The following is an 11,800-nucleotide window of genomic DNA, read 5'->3' on the forward strand; positions in this document are numbered from 1 at the left end:
CTTGCCAGCCCTTGGATGCGAAGGTGTGTCCCAGCCAGGGGCCGTGCCCAACATCCCAGTGTCCAACATCCCAGCCCCCAGCCTGGGCACCCAATGGCACCTGCCAGCCCTCGGATGCGAAGGCGTTTCCGAACCAAGGGCTGTGCCCGGCATTCCTGCCCCAAACCTGGGCAGCCAATGGCACCTGCCAGGCCTCGAAGCCGGAGGAGTGTCCCAGCCAGACCCTGTGCCCGTCCTCCCAGCCCCAAACCCAGGGCAGGGACTGTGGCACCGTGTGGCAGGAGCCTGGCCCTGCCAGGTGCTCGCTGTCCTCTGGAAAAATGATGTACACATGCAACGAGTGCCTGGAAACCTTCTCCAGCCAGGGCTTCCTGACGGTGCACCAGCGCCGGCACTCCGGCCACCACCTCATCCTGTGTCCCTGCTGCAACCGCAGCTTCACCTGGGTCTCGGACTTTGTCCGGCAGCACTGGACGCACATGGGTTTCCGGCCCCACCAGTGTGGCATCTGCCAGAAGACCTTCAAGAGGTTCTCCCACCTCAAGGCTCACCAGAGGATCCACAGGCGGCAGGAGCGGCCGTTCACCTGCGCTAACCCGGTGCCCATGGCGGCGGCACCCGCAGCAGGAGACAGGGTGGGAAACCAGGACGTGACCCCCCAGGGCTGGGGCACTGCTGTCAGACCTTGAGGTGTTTTCCTGGGAGCGGGAGGCAGCTGTTGGACCTCAGGGTGTACTCCCAGGGATGGGATGGTGCTGCTGAAACTTGAGGTGACCTCCCAGAGACTTGAGGTGACCACCCAGGATGCTGCTGATGGACTTTCAGGTGAGCTCCTGGACACAGGGTACTGCTGGTGGACTGAGTTGACCTCCCTAGGAGAGGAGGCTGCTGTCTGATCTGGAAGTGAAGAATGGGGTGCTGCTGATGGGCTTTAAGGTGTCCTCTCAGGAATAAGTTGCTGCTGTTGAACCTTGAGCTGACCTCCCAGGAATGAAATGCTGCTACAGGACCTTGAAGTGACTCCCAGGCATGTAATGCTGCTACTGGATCTTGAAGTGACTTGCTGGAGACTGGAAGCCACTGTCAGCCCTTCTCCCCTCTCTCCCTCTCCAGATGAAGGCTGGAGCATCGACAACATTTTCTGTCTTCTCTGCCCTGGTGTGGGGATGGGGGGCACCTTCCTGGCCTATGTGAGGGGGAGTTCCTTGTTCCCAAGCCCTGGTGGGGCAGGTGGGACGCTGGGAGTGAGTCCCTTTTCTGGAGAGTGCCAATAGATGCTGTAGAAACCTGGATGGTGAACGTGGATTCCTTGAGGGGGCTCCGGGAGGGTCCTGTCGGGTCCGGCTGGGTGGGTGGCACCAGGAATGGGATCTGTGGGCTGGAGTGATGGAAGAGAGAATGGAACACTGGGTGGGGAGAGTCACCTGCTGCTGGGGGGCTGCAGTCCCAGTCTGAGATGGGGATGGGGTGGGATTGGGGGTCTGGATGGTTCTCTGGGAATGGCAGTGGGGGATACTGGGCACTGGAGATTTGATGTGGTTCTCATGCAGGGGTGCGGATGGATGGGGATGGATGGGGTTGGAATAGGGGTAGAGTGGGATAGGGGTGAGAGGGGATATGGATGGGCGGAATGGGGGTGGATGGGACTGGGATGGACGCAGGGATGGGATTGGGATGGGGTGGGATGTGACAGAATGGGATGGGGATGGAGATAGGATGGGATGGGACTGATAGAGCCTGGCTCTTTGCTGTGGGACCCGGCAACAGGACAAGAGGAACAGGAAGGAACGTGCCCAGTAAGCTCCACCTGGACAGGGGGAAGAAATTCTTCCTTGTGCAGTGACTGAGCCCTGGAACAAATTGTCCAAGAGAGGGTGTGGAGCCTCCTTCACTGGAGATATTCCAGAATGGTCTGGACACAATCCTGTGCCCTGTGCTCTGGGATAACCCTGATAGAGCAGGGAGGTGAGACCAGACAAGCCACTGTGGTCCCTTCCGACCTGATCCATTCTGGGATGGGATGGGGCTGTAGTTGGGATGGGGCTGGGGCTGTGACTGGAATGGGGCTGGGGCTGTGACTGGAATGGGGCTGGAGCTGGGGCTGTGATGGGGCTGTTCCCGGGCCGGGCTGGGGCTGTGCCCGGGCTGGGATGGGGCTGGAGCTGTGCTCGGGATGGGGCTGGGATGGGGCTGTGCTCGGGCTGGGATGCTCTGGGATGGGTCGGGGCTGTTCCCGGGCTCTTCCCGTTCCCGGGCTGTCCCGGGCCGGGGTTCCCGGGCTGTTCCCGGGCTGTGCCGGGGCTGTGGCCGGTCGGGGCTGTTCCCGGGCTGTTCCCGTTCCCGGGCTGTTCCCGGTCTGTTCCCGTTCCCGTTCCCGGGCTGTTCCCGGGCTGTGCCGGCCCGGGACTGTTCCCGTTCCCGGGCTGTGCCGGGCTGTTTCCGTTCCCGTTCCCGTGCTGTTCCCGTTCCCGTTCCCGTTCCCGGGCTGTTCCCGTTCCCGTTCCCATTCCCGGGCTGTGCCGGGCCGGGGTCTCGGTGCGGCGGCGCGGGCGGGGCTGCGCGGGCGGCGCGGGCCGCCAGGGGGCGCTGTGGCGGCGGCTCTGAGGGGCGGCCATGGCCCGGTGGGGCCGCGCGCAGGTACCGGCGGGGCCCCGGCACCGGCCCTCCCGCACCCCCGGCGGGGCCCCGGGCCCGGCCGCCTCTCACCGCCCTCTTTCTCCCGCAGCAGGACCCCGAGTGGGCTTCCGAGGCCTGGCAGGGCGCGGGCCCCGATCCCGGAGCGGGCCCCGGCGGGGCGGCCGCGGCGGGGCTGTCGCTGGCGGCGGTGGCGGCGGCGGAGCGGCGGCTGGAGCGGAGCGTGGAGGCGGCGGAGCGGCGGCTGGAGCGGCTGGAGCGGCGCGTGGCGGGGCTGGAGCGCACGGTGAGGGCCGGCGGGGCCCGGCTGGCCGCGCTCCTCAGGGACAACTCCCGCCGCCTCCGCCGCATCCAGCGCCAGCTCCGCCGCTGCCGCTGCGGGGCCGCCCGCGCCTCCACCGGCACCGGCACCGGCACCGGCCGGGAGCGGACACAGGTAACCGCGACGGGGTCGGGGCCCAGGGAACCGCGATGGGCCCGCACGGTGACCGGATGGGGACGAGGATGCGAGCCGGGGAACGGGAACCAGCGCCAGGGAATGGGGATCGGGCTGAGCCCACGGTGGCAGGGACAAGCTGTGAGGAATGGGGACCGGGACATGCCAGCCGTGACAGGGACAAACTCTGGCTAGTGGGGATGGGGATGAGCCCATGGTAATGAGGATGGGTCCCAGGGAACAGGGACATGCCAGCGGTGACAAACGGGGACAAGCCCCAGCTAATGGGAATGTGCCAGAGATGGACAGGGATGTGCTCCCAGCTCACAGGGCTGTGCCCAGGGTGACAGGGACAGGCCACATGTGACAGAGATGTGCCCAGAGCAATGGGAAAGTGCCCCAGGTGAGCATGTGGGATGTGCTGTTGGCTCTCAGGAGCTGCATGGAGCTGGATGGACATGGCTCCTCTGGTGCTTGTCCCTGTCCCCAGGGAAGAGGGGCAGCAGAACACCTGCACAAAGGGTTTCAGCAATGTTGGGCCCTGCTGGGGAGATGTGGGATGGTGCCACCTGTCCTGCTCCCACCTGAGGGGTCACTGCTCACCTGGGTGCTGGGATCTGGGAATCTGCTCCTGGACTGGGGAGGAACAGCTGAGCCTCGCTGGGATGTCTGGGAATGTCCCCTGTGACATGACTCTGTCCATAGGAGCTCCAGACCCCCAGGGATCTCCTGGGGCTTGGGGAGGAGCTCAGTTGGGAGCCCCAGGTGGAGCCTCCTGTACTTCCAGGTGCCGGCGGCGGGTGAGGGTGAGGCGGCTGCTCTGCCAGAGCAGGAGTTGGGGAGTCTGGACAGCCAGGAGCTCCGAGGGATCGCCAGGAAGGGGAATTACGAGGCCATGGTCCCTCTCGGTGAGGATCACTCAGATCTTGTCAGAAGTATCGTCATCCCTGGGCTGATGCATCTTCCAAACCCTCCCCACGTGGAACATGGGGGGATTCCAGGTGACATGTCTTGCAGCTGGTGTTCCTGCACTGTTTTTTCCTGGGATATGGGCTGTACATGGATCACCCTGCAGGGGTTTGCTGCAGACAGTCCTACATTTTAGTACTCATTAATTTTGGGCTGAAATTTTAGAGTTTGAGTGTCCATCAGGCACTTTTTGGGATAAGCAAAAATCACATGCCTGATTCACAATGCCAGTGTGATCAGATGTCCTGGAATTCCAGGACCCTGCTTTGTCTGGTCCCCACTGTCAGCAGTTCATCCCATTGCTCCCTCCTTCCCAGGGCCCGAGGATGCTGGTTCCAAACCTTCACTGCTGCCACCAGCCGAGGACAGGGAGGATCCAGGGAGCCTTGGGCTGCCGGAGAAGGGAGCAGTGCCAGGACAGCTTGGTCACAGTGAGTGACAGTGAGGGGGCTGAGGGTGGGCACTGACAAGCCACCTGGACTGGGCAGAGTTCTTAAGGATGGAAAATGGGAAAACCTGGGGCAAGGCTCAGTGAGGGTGGCTCTGGAGCTGGGTACCTGTGGGTGGATGCTCCCTCTTCCTTTGGCAAAGCTTTGCTTTGATCCTTTTCCCTGGATTCACCCACTTAAACTCTGCCATTTGTGGTGAGATTCTTTCAGGGTGAAGGACTCTGCCCCTCAGTGTTGCCTTCACATTTCCTCTGGTGTGGTTTTTTTGTGAGGATTGTATTGTCAGTCCACAGTGTCCATTGAGTCCAGCATGCTCAGGGCAGTGCTGAAGTCTCCATTCCTGGAAGGATTTAAAAACTGTGTGAATGTGGCACTTGGGGACGTGGGTCAGTGGTGGCTTTGGCAGTGCTTGGTTCACGATTGGACCTGATGATCTTGGAAGGCTTTGCAAACCTCACTAATTCAATGATGTCCCTGAGGTCCAAACTGCCCCCTTCACCTCATCTCCTCCTGGGAACCCTTTCCTGCTCCCTTTTGTTCTTTGCCACTTCCTCCCACCTCTGCTCCCCCTCCCAACTCTGGAGCTGCAGGCACGGGAGAACTTCCCTTCCTGGGAATGAACTGCGGTGTCTCCACAGGTGAGATGATCGTCATCAAGACGGAGGAGCAGCAGCCGCAGGAGGATGGAGCTGAGCTGCTGGCACTGCCGATGGTGCCCGCGGTCAGGCTGGACGAGGAGGTTCCCCTCAGCCAGGAGCAGCCGGTTTCCTGGGAGAGCCACGGCGTGGCCGGGCCCAAGGCAGCCGGAGCGGGTTTGGGGGAATTCTGCCTGGGGGAATTCAAGCCGGTGGTGGTGCCGGTGGAGGCTCACCCAGCCCCGGGCCTGCCCTTCCCCACGGAGCACGTGCTGGGCGCGGGCACGGAGCAGCCGTTCGCCCTTGGCCAGGGAGTTCCGCTGGGAGAAGACCCCGCGGCCGAGGTGGCCTCGCCACAGCCCGGCTGGGAGCAGCAGAGTCCCCAGGACGATCCCCGGGCGCTGCCGCCGGGCTGGAAGAGCGTCCGGCTGACACGGAACCTCCTGGCGCGGCAGCAGAGCCGGGAGAGGAAGAGCAACGGCTCCTTCATCTGCACGTCCTGCGGGAAGAGCCTGGCCCACCACGCCGCGCTGCTGCGGCACCAGCGCCTGCACACGGGCGAGCGGCCCTTCCAGTGCCCGGCCTGCGGCAAGAGCTTCAACGAGAAGTCCAACCTCAACAAGCACTACCGCATCCACACCGGGGAGCGGCCGTACCGCTGTCCGGCCTGCGGCAAGGGCTTCGTGCAGAAGCACCACCTGCAGAAGCACCAGCGCATCCACGGCCCGCAGCTCCGCAGCGCGTGGCCGGGCCGGCCGGCGCGGGCCGGCGCCGCCGGGGAGCGGCTCTACCGCTGCATCGAGTGCGCCGAGAGCTTCCCCCAGAAAGCGTCGCTGGAGGAGCACCAGCGCCGGCACACCCAGCAGCGACCCTTCCAGTGCCACGGCTGCACCAAGAGCTTCCGGCACCGGCAATCGCTGAACCACCACCAGAAGGTGCACGCCGCGGCCACCTCTCCGGCCGGCAGCTTGCCGGGACACGAGCCGGAGCTGGAGCCCTGCGAGGCTCTGAGCCAGGATAATCGGTAGCCGGAGGGCTGGAGAAGGGAAGGGACAGTGGTTCTTCCAGCATGGGACACACCAGGCGGCTGGGACTTGTGGCAGCACCGCGACTTTGTCCACGATGCTGTGGGACTTGTGGTGGCACCTGGGTCTGAGGAGGAGGAGGAGGAACAGGAGGAGGAGGAGGTAGCCTGCTGTGCTCGGCAGGGAAGGGCCCAGGGTGGGATGGGACTGACCATGAGGCAGCAGAGGAGGGTGAGCAGCCGGAGCTGCCACCCCGTGGATTCAGCAGAGGAGCGGCTGTGTCACACCCCGCGGTGGAACTCGGGTTGTTTGACCACTACAACACAGGGATGGGGCCTGGGAGTGGTCATGGCCTGGGGGCAGTTGATAGCCCTGAGAAGGCTGTGGGGCTGGGGGGCAGGAAGAGAATCAGATAAAAGACTGAGTGAACTGGTCTCCTGTCGTGCTCCGGGGCAGGCTGGGGGTTGACATCCCTGGCTCAGCAGGGACGGTGCCATCAGGGGAGGAATGCAGTGATACCTGCTGGGAATGTGTGATGGGAATGTGGAGCAGTCCCACAGGAATCCCCCACAGGATTCTCTGTAGGGCACATCGGGACTCCGTGGCAGTGCTGAGGGACGCATCCCACCCATGGTGACCCATGCCATCCCCTGCCCTTCTCTGCTCCCCTTGGCCACTCATCCTTCCTGGCTGGGACTCCACAACTCTGCCAGTGGCCTGAGGGGTCTGGAGCTGCCAGCAGTGACTCTCAAAACCCTCCTGCTGAGAGCTGTCCTGGCTGATGCCAGTTCTGTGCCCACAGGCACCCACGCAGCCCCCAAAGCAGCTGGACATAGAAACAAATACTTTATTGATTCCACAGCCTGAGAAAGGGATCAGGAATGTCGTAGCAAACGCTGCTCCCGGTCACAGCAGATTCAGAAATGCCAGGTTGGGGCTGCTGGCCCTTCTGCTGGCCTGGGGGGTTCACCCATTGGCACAGCAGCTCAGCCATGCCCCTGGGATCAGCTGGGGAGTGCTGGGAGCTCTGCCTGGGCAGTGATAACCAGCCACTGGCTCACTGCCAGAGCCATGGCCACATGTCCACAAGGCATCAACCACCTCTCCTGGCTCCTGCTGCAGTTTGGGAATGCTGCACACTGCAATCCCAGGGGCAGGAATTGTGAGACACCAGCCCAGAGGAGCAGGGGGGTGTGGTGTATTCCCATGGAGGAGCTCAGGTGCTGCTGTCTGTCCCATGAAGTGGCTGAGGATCACAGCTGGATGTGGCACAGGTGTTCCCTCAGCTCCCAAAGCTCCCCACGGCAGCACCACCACACCTCGGAATAAAAGATGGGAAAAGCCTACCAGTGCTCACTGCTCAGAGAGGGACAGAGACCTCAGGATATCAAATAATTACATCAAACAACTCAAAGAAAACAAAAAAAAAATGGAAAACTAAATGCAAGAGTCCCAGCAGCTGCTCCAGGTGTGGTGATGTCTCTGGGTGGGACACATGTGGGGCTCTGGCCATGGCCACTGCTCTGGTGGCACCGGGGACACCGGAACAGCTCCTGGCCTGGCTTCCACTGGCTGCCTCCAGGCAGGTCCCCCTCTCCCTGACTGAGGTAGCTGCAGAACTGTTTTCCTGTAGGATTCGTTGGGATTTTGGGCAAAAGGTGACGAGCTGCGGTTGGGAGAGTGGGAGTTTCCTCCAGAGCCGAGGGGCTGCTCTGTGCAGGTGGATCCACGAGGATCAGAGGTGCTGCTGCAGCGTGGGGCTGGCTGACTCCTCAGGGATGCCTAAAATCACAAGCAGGATGGTCCTGAGGGTGCCTGTGGCCTCCCTGATGGACCTGCCGGGATCCCTGGAATATGCCAGGGTTTGGTTTGTCCTATGGATCTTCCAGTGCAAAGCTCCAGTGTTCCCAGCCTGCTGGAGGGGACGTTGGCTGATCTCCTCCCCAGGGTGGTGGGTGGCAAGGGTGGCCAGGACACGGTGGGGTCTCAGATGTCACTCTCCATCTGGCCAGTCCATCCTCAGTCAGGACATTTGGTCCATGGAACAAAGGGCTGCTCAGGAATGCTGCCAGCTCCATTCCCTTCTACCTGCCCTCTTCAGCTTCACAAAGGGTCAGGTCCAACATCAAGGAATGTGAAAGCTCTGCTCCTGTTTGACCAGGGTTCACCTGGTCATCTCCCAGCAAGGTCAGCTTGGGAAAATTCCAAGCATCAGCCAACAGGAACAAGTCAGTGGCATGGTGAAGCATTATGGATCACTGGAGGCTTCTGCAATTTTCTCTTTGTTGTGGTCTCCAAGCTTCCCATTCTTTCTACAGCCCAGGAAGCTCCTAAAACGCAGCAGATTCCCACTCCCGGTGTCCCAGCAGGTACAAACCCAACAAACTCTCAGCTTCTCTCCAGGGACACGCAAAGTTCAGATCTGTCCCGGGGTCATTTCTCCGTCATCCCTGAAGCCACTGCCCTCAGTCCCAGCTGGACCACGGGCTGCACGGCTTTCCCGAGGCAGTCAGGGAGCGGGGAGCCTTTCCCTGGGAGCCCCGGCGTCGCTCCCAACAGCAGCACGTTGGGCAGGCTCGCTTTTGCAGCCTCAGGGCTCCCGTTCCCTTGGGAAAGGCTCCTCTCCTCGGGAGCCCCGTGCTGCGGGGATGCCGCGATAGCAGCGGGGGGCTGGGTGTTGGCCTCCCCCTGGAGCGCAGCCAGAGCCCGCTCGTGGATCTTCTTGTGGCGCAGGAGGTGATTGCTGCGGGTGAAGCACTTATTGCAGGAGCTGCAGCAGTAGGGCCGGTCCCGCGCGTGCGTCTGGAGGTGCCGCCGCAGCGACACGGAGCACGACAGGAACTTCTTGCAGTAGGGGCACTTCAGCCTGGAATCGGGCGGCCGCGCCATCCCGGAGCCGGCCGGGCCCTCCCTGTCCGGCTCCTCCTTGGGCTGGCCCAGCCAGGCTCCCACGGCGTGGGCGCCGCCGCACGGGTCCCTGCGCGGGCGGATGCGCAGCTCGGGGTGCACGTTGCCCCAGACCTTGGCCCCGAAGGCTCTGTCCTTGACGTGGATGCTGCGGTGAAGGTCCAGGTGCCGTTTGTTGCTGAAGCCGATCTCGCACACGGGGCACTCGTAGGGCCCCTCCTTGGCGTGGCTGCGCTGGTGGATGATGAGGTTGATCTTGAGGCGGAAGCGCTTCCCGCACTCCGTGCAGGGATGGGACCATTCCCGCACGTACCCGCGCCGGCAGTTGCCCATCAGGAGGTTGCTGGCCTCGCACCGGTTCGGTTTCTTCTTGATCTTGGCTTTCACCAGCTCGTTTTTGGGACATTTGTGGATCTCTGAGCCGGGAGACAGTGTGGATTCGTCTGCCAGCAGCTCAGGCTCCTCCTCCTTCACCCTGATGTCCTCGGGAGATGCCTCTTCGCACGGTGTTTCATCTTCCATGGATGAGGCTTCCTCTGGAACAGAGACAGGGTGTTGGTGCCAGCACTGGTGTGACACAGGGCCAGGGCCCCTCCCTGGGCTGGCACTGCTGGGGCACCTCCAGTCCTGGGGGCAGCTCTGTGCCCCTCACGACAAGAAGGACATTGAGGGGCTGGAGCGTGACCAGGGAAGGGAACAGAGCTGGGAAGGGGCTGGAGAATTCCTGAGGGAGCTGGGAAGGGGCTGGAGAATTCCTGAGGGAGCTGGGAAGGGGCTGGAGAATTCCTGAGGGAGCTGGGAAGGGGCTGGAGAATTCCTGAGGGAGCTGGGAAGGGGCTGGAGGATTCCTGAGGGAGCTGGGAAGGGGCTGGAGGATTCCTGAGGGAGCTGGGAAGGGGCTGGAGAATTCCTGAGGGAGCTGGGAAGGGGCTGGAGAATTCCTGAGGGAGCTGGGAAGGGGCTGGAGAATTCCTGAGGGAGCTGGAAAGGGGCTCAGGCTGGAGCAAAGGAGGCTCAGGGGGAATTTCTGGCTCTGCACAAGTCCCTGGCAGGAGGGGACAGCCGGGGGGGTCAGGCTCTGCTCCCAGGGAACAGGGACAGGAGGAGAGGGAACAACCTCAGGCTGGGCCAGGGATGTTCAAGTTGGATATTGGGAAAACTTCTTCCCCAGAAGGGTTGTCCAGCCCTGGCACAGCGCAGGGCAGGGATGGAGTGCCCATCCCTGGAGGGGTCCCAGGCTGAACCTTCTGTGGGTGCCATCAGGACCAGTGGCACGAGTGGCACCTCTAAACCCACCAGATGTTGCAGGAAAAAGTAAAAAGAACCCCTGAAACTTCATTTTCCCTCCCTTTTTCAAGCCCATCAAGCTTCTTCCCACTGCCTGCCAGGCCCTGTGTCCCCAGCACTGGGTGACTCACCAGTGTCAGGCTCTGCCGGGTCCTCCTCCATCTCTGGGTCCTCCTCTGGCTGATGTTCCCCCAGCGACATAACATTCATCATCAGGATGGGGAGTTCTGTTTGCAGGGAACAGGGATTTGAAAGACCCATGGAGCCCTCCCAGGTCCCCACTCCAGCATTATGAACCAAGGGGTGCTGGGAGTGTGTGGAAGAGCTGGAGAAAGCTGTGGCTCAAGAGCCAGGATGTGGATCAGCCATTGGGAAAATTCTTTCTGGAAAAGGCTGTCCAGCCCTGGAACAGGCAGTGGTGGAGTCCCTGTTCCTGCAGGGATTTAAAAGCTCTCTGGATGTGGCACCTGGGGACACGGCCTTGGCAGTGCTGGGGGACAGTTGGACCCAACAATCTCAGAGGGCTTTTCCAACCCTAACAATTGTATGGAAAGGCTGGGAGGTGTCAGGAGAACGGGACTGAAGCCACACATGGGCCAAAAGCAGAGGGAGGGCTGGGAGGAAGGACACCAAGGTGCCACCTGCCATCACCTCATGGAGCAGCCCCACCCCACCATCTCCACAGGCTCCACATGTCCACAGCCTCTTCCACTCTCCCGTGACAACATCCCAAGGATCCCTGGCAATGCCTCTCCAAGCAGCAGGGCCCTGCCCTCTGCCCTGAGTGCAGCCAGAGCCCTGGAGAGCTGGGGAAAGGGAAGCACACCCCCCCTGGCACCCCTGGAACTCACCTGGGCCAGCTTCCATGGCCATGGGATTCTCTCCCGAAGCCTCTTCCTGCTGCTCCATCTCTTCTGGAGTCTGTGGGGGCTTCTGATTGTTGGGGACATCTGTCTGGAGGGGGTTGTGACTGTCCCCAGTCTGTGTCTGAGGCAGTGTCTGGCTGTCCCCAGGGTGTTCCTGTGGGAACTTTGGGCTGTTCCCAAGCTGTGTCTGTGGGGACTTTGGGCTGTTCTCACTCTCTGTTTGGGAGGATTTTGGGCTGTTCCCAGTCTGTGTCTGTGGGGACTTTGAGCTGTTCTCATTCTGTGTCTGGGGGGATTTTGGGCCGTTCCCAATCTGTGTCCTTGGGGGTTTCAGGCTGTTCTCACTCTCTGTTTGGGGGGACTTTGGGCTGTTCCCAATCTGTGTCCGTGGGGACTTTGGGCTGTTCCCACTCCGTGTCCAAGAGAACTTTGGGCTGTTCCCAATCTGTGTCTGTGGGGAGCTCTGGCTGTCACCAGTCTCTGTCTGTGGGGTTTTGTGGCTGTTCCCACTCCGTGTCCAGGAGGACTTTGGGCTGTCCCCAGTCTGTGTCTGTGGGGAGTTCTGGCTGTCCCCAGTCTCTGTCTGTGGGGT

General features: G+C 62.0%; 3 protein-coding genes across 4 annotated transcripts in view; 2 read left to right on the forward strand and 1 right to left on the reverse strand.

Moving 5' to 3' along the window:
- Positions 1-689, forward strand: part of LOC109022988 (zinc finger protein 467-like) — a 5,118-nt gene extending 4,429 nt beyond the window's left edge. The window contains exon 7 of the mRNA XM_019009095.2: positions 9-689. Within this exon, the coding sequence (XP_018864640.1) occupies positions 9-689 (681 nt within the window). The remainder of the gene's footprint in view (positions 1-8) is intronic.
- Positions 690-2,613: 1,924 nt separating this feature from the next.
- Positions 2,614-6,583, forward strand: LOC109022460 (zinc finger protein 316-like). Its single transcript, XM_019005609.2, has 5 exons — positions 2,614-2,637; positions 2,726-3,070; positions 3,858-3,978; positions 4,357-4,470; positions 5,127-6,583. Exons 1-5 carry the CDS (start codon positions 2,614-2,616, stop codon positions 6,149-6,151), a joined length of 1,629 nt encoding a protein of 542 aa, XP_018861154.2. The 3' UTR covers positions 6,152-6,583.
- Positions 6,584-6,975: 392 nt separating this feature from the next.
- The window catches only part of LOC107199950 (zinc finger protein 37-like), a 7,997-nt gene continuing 3,172 nt past the window's right edge, over positions 6,976-11,800 (reverse strand). The window contains exons 6-8 of one of the 2 annotated variants that reach the window (XM_019005607.1): positions 11,194-11,791; positions 10,474-10,569; positions 6,976-9,591 (exon numbers count right to left, since the gene is read on the reverse strand). In XM_019005607.1, coding sequence (XP_018861152.1) covers positions 8,582-9,591; positions 10,474-10,569; positions 11,194-11,791 — 1,704 coding nt within the window. In that variant the 3' untranslated portion in view covers positions 6,976-8,581. Of the gene's footprint in view, positions 9,592-10,473; positions 10,570-11,193 lie in introns of both variants that reach the window. The other variant, XM_015617727.1, reaches the window with a different exon arrangement.

This window comes from Parus major, chromosome 2 (genome assembly GCF_001522545.3).
Source record: "Parus major isolate Abel chromosome 2, Parus_major1.1, whole genome shotgun sequence".
Lineage (NCBI taxonomy): Eukaryota > Metazoa > Chordata > Aves > Passeriformes > Paridae > Parus > Parus major.

Coding starts and splice junctions, on each gene's coding strand:
- LOC109022460 (XM_019005609.2), top strand. CDS start 2,614: ATGGCCCGGTGGGGCCGCGCGCAG. Junction 3,071..3,857: donor CCGGCCGGGAGCGGACACAG/GTAACCGCGACG, acceptor CTGTACTTCCAG/GTGCCGGCGGCGGGTGAGGG. Junction 4,471..5,126: donor GCCAGGACAGCTTGGTCACA/GTGAGTGACAGT, acceptor GTGTCTCCACAG/GTGAGATGATCGTCATCAAG.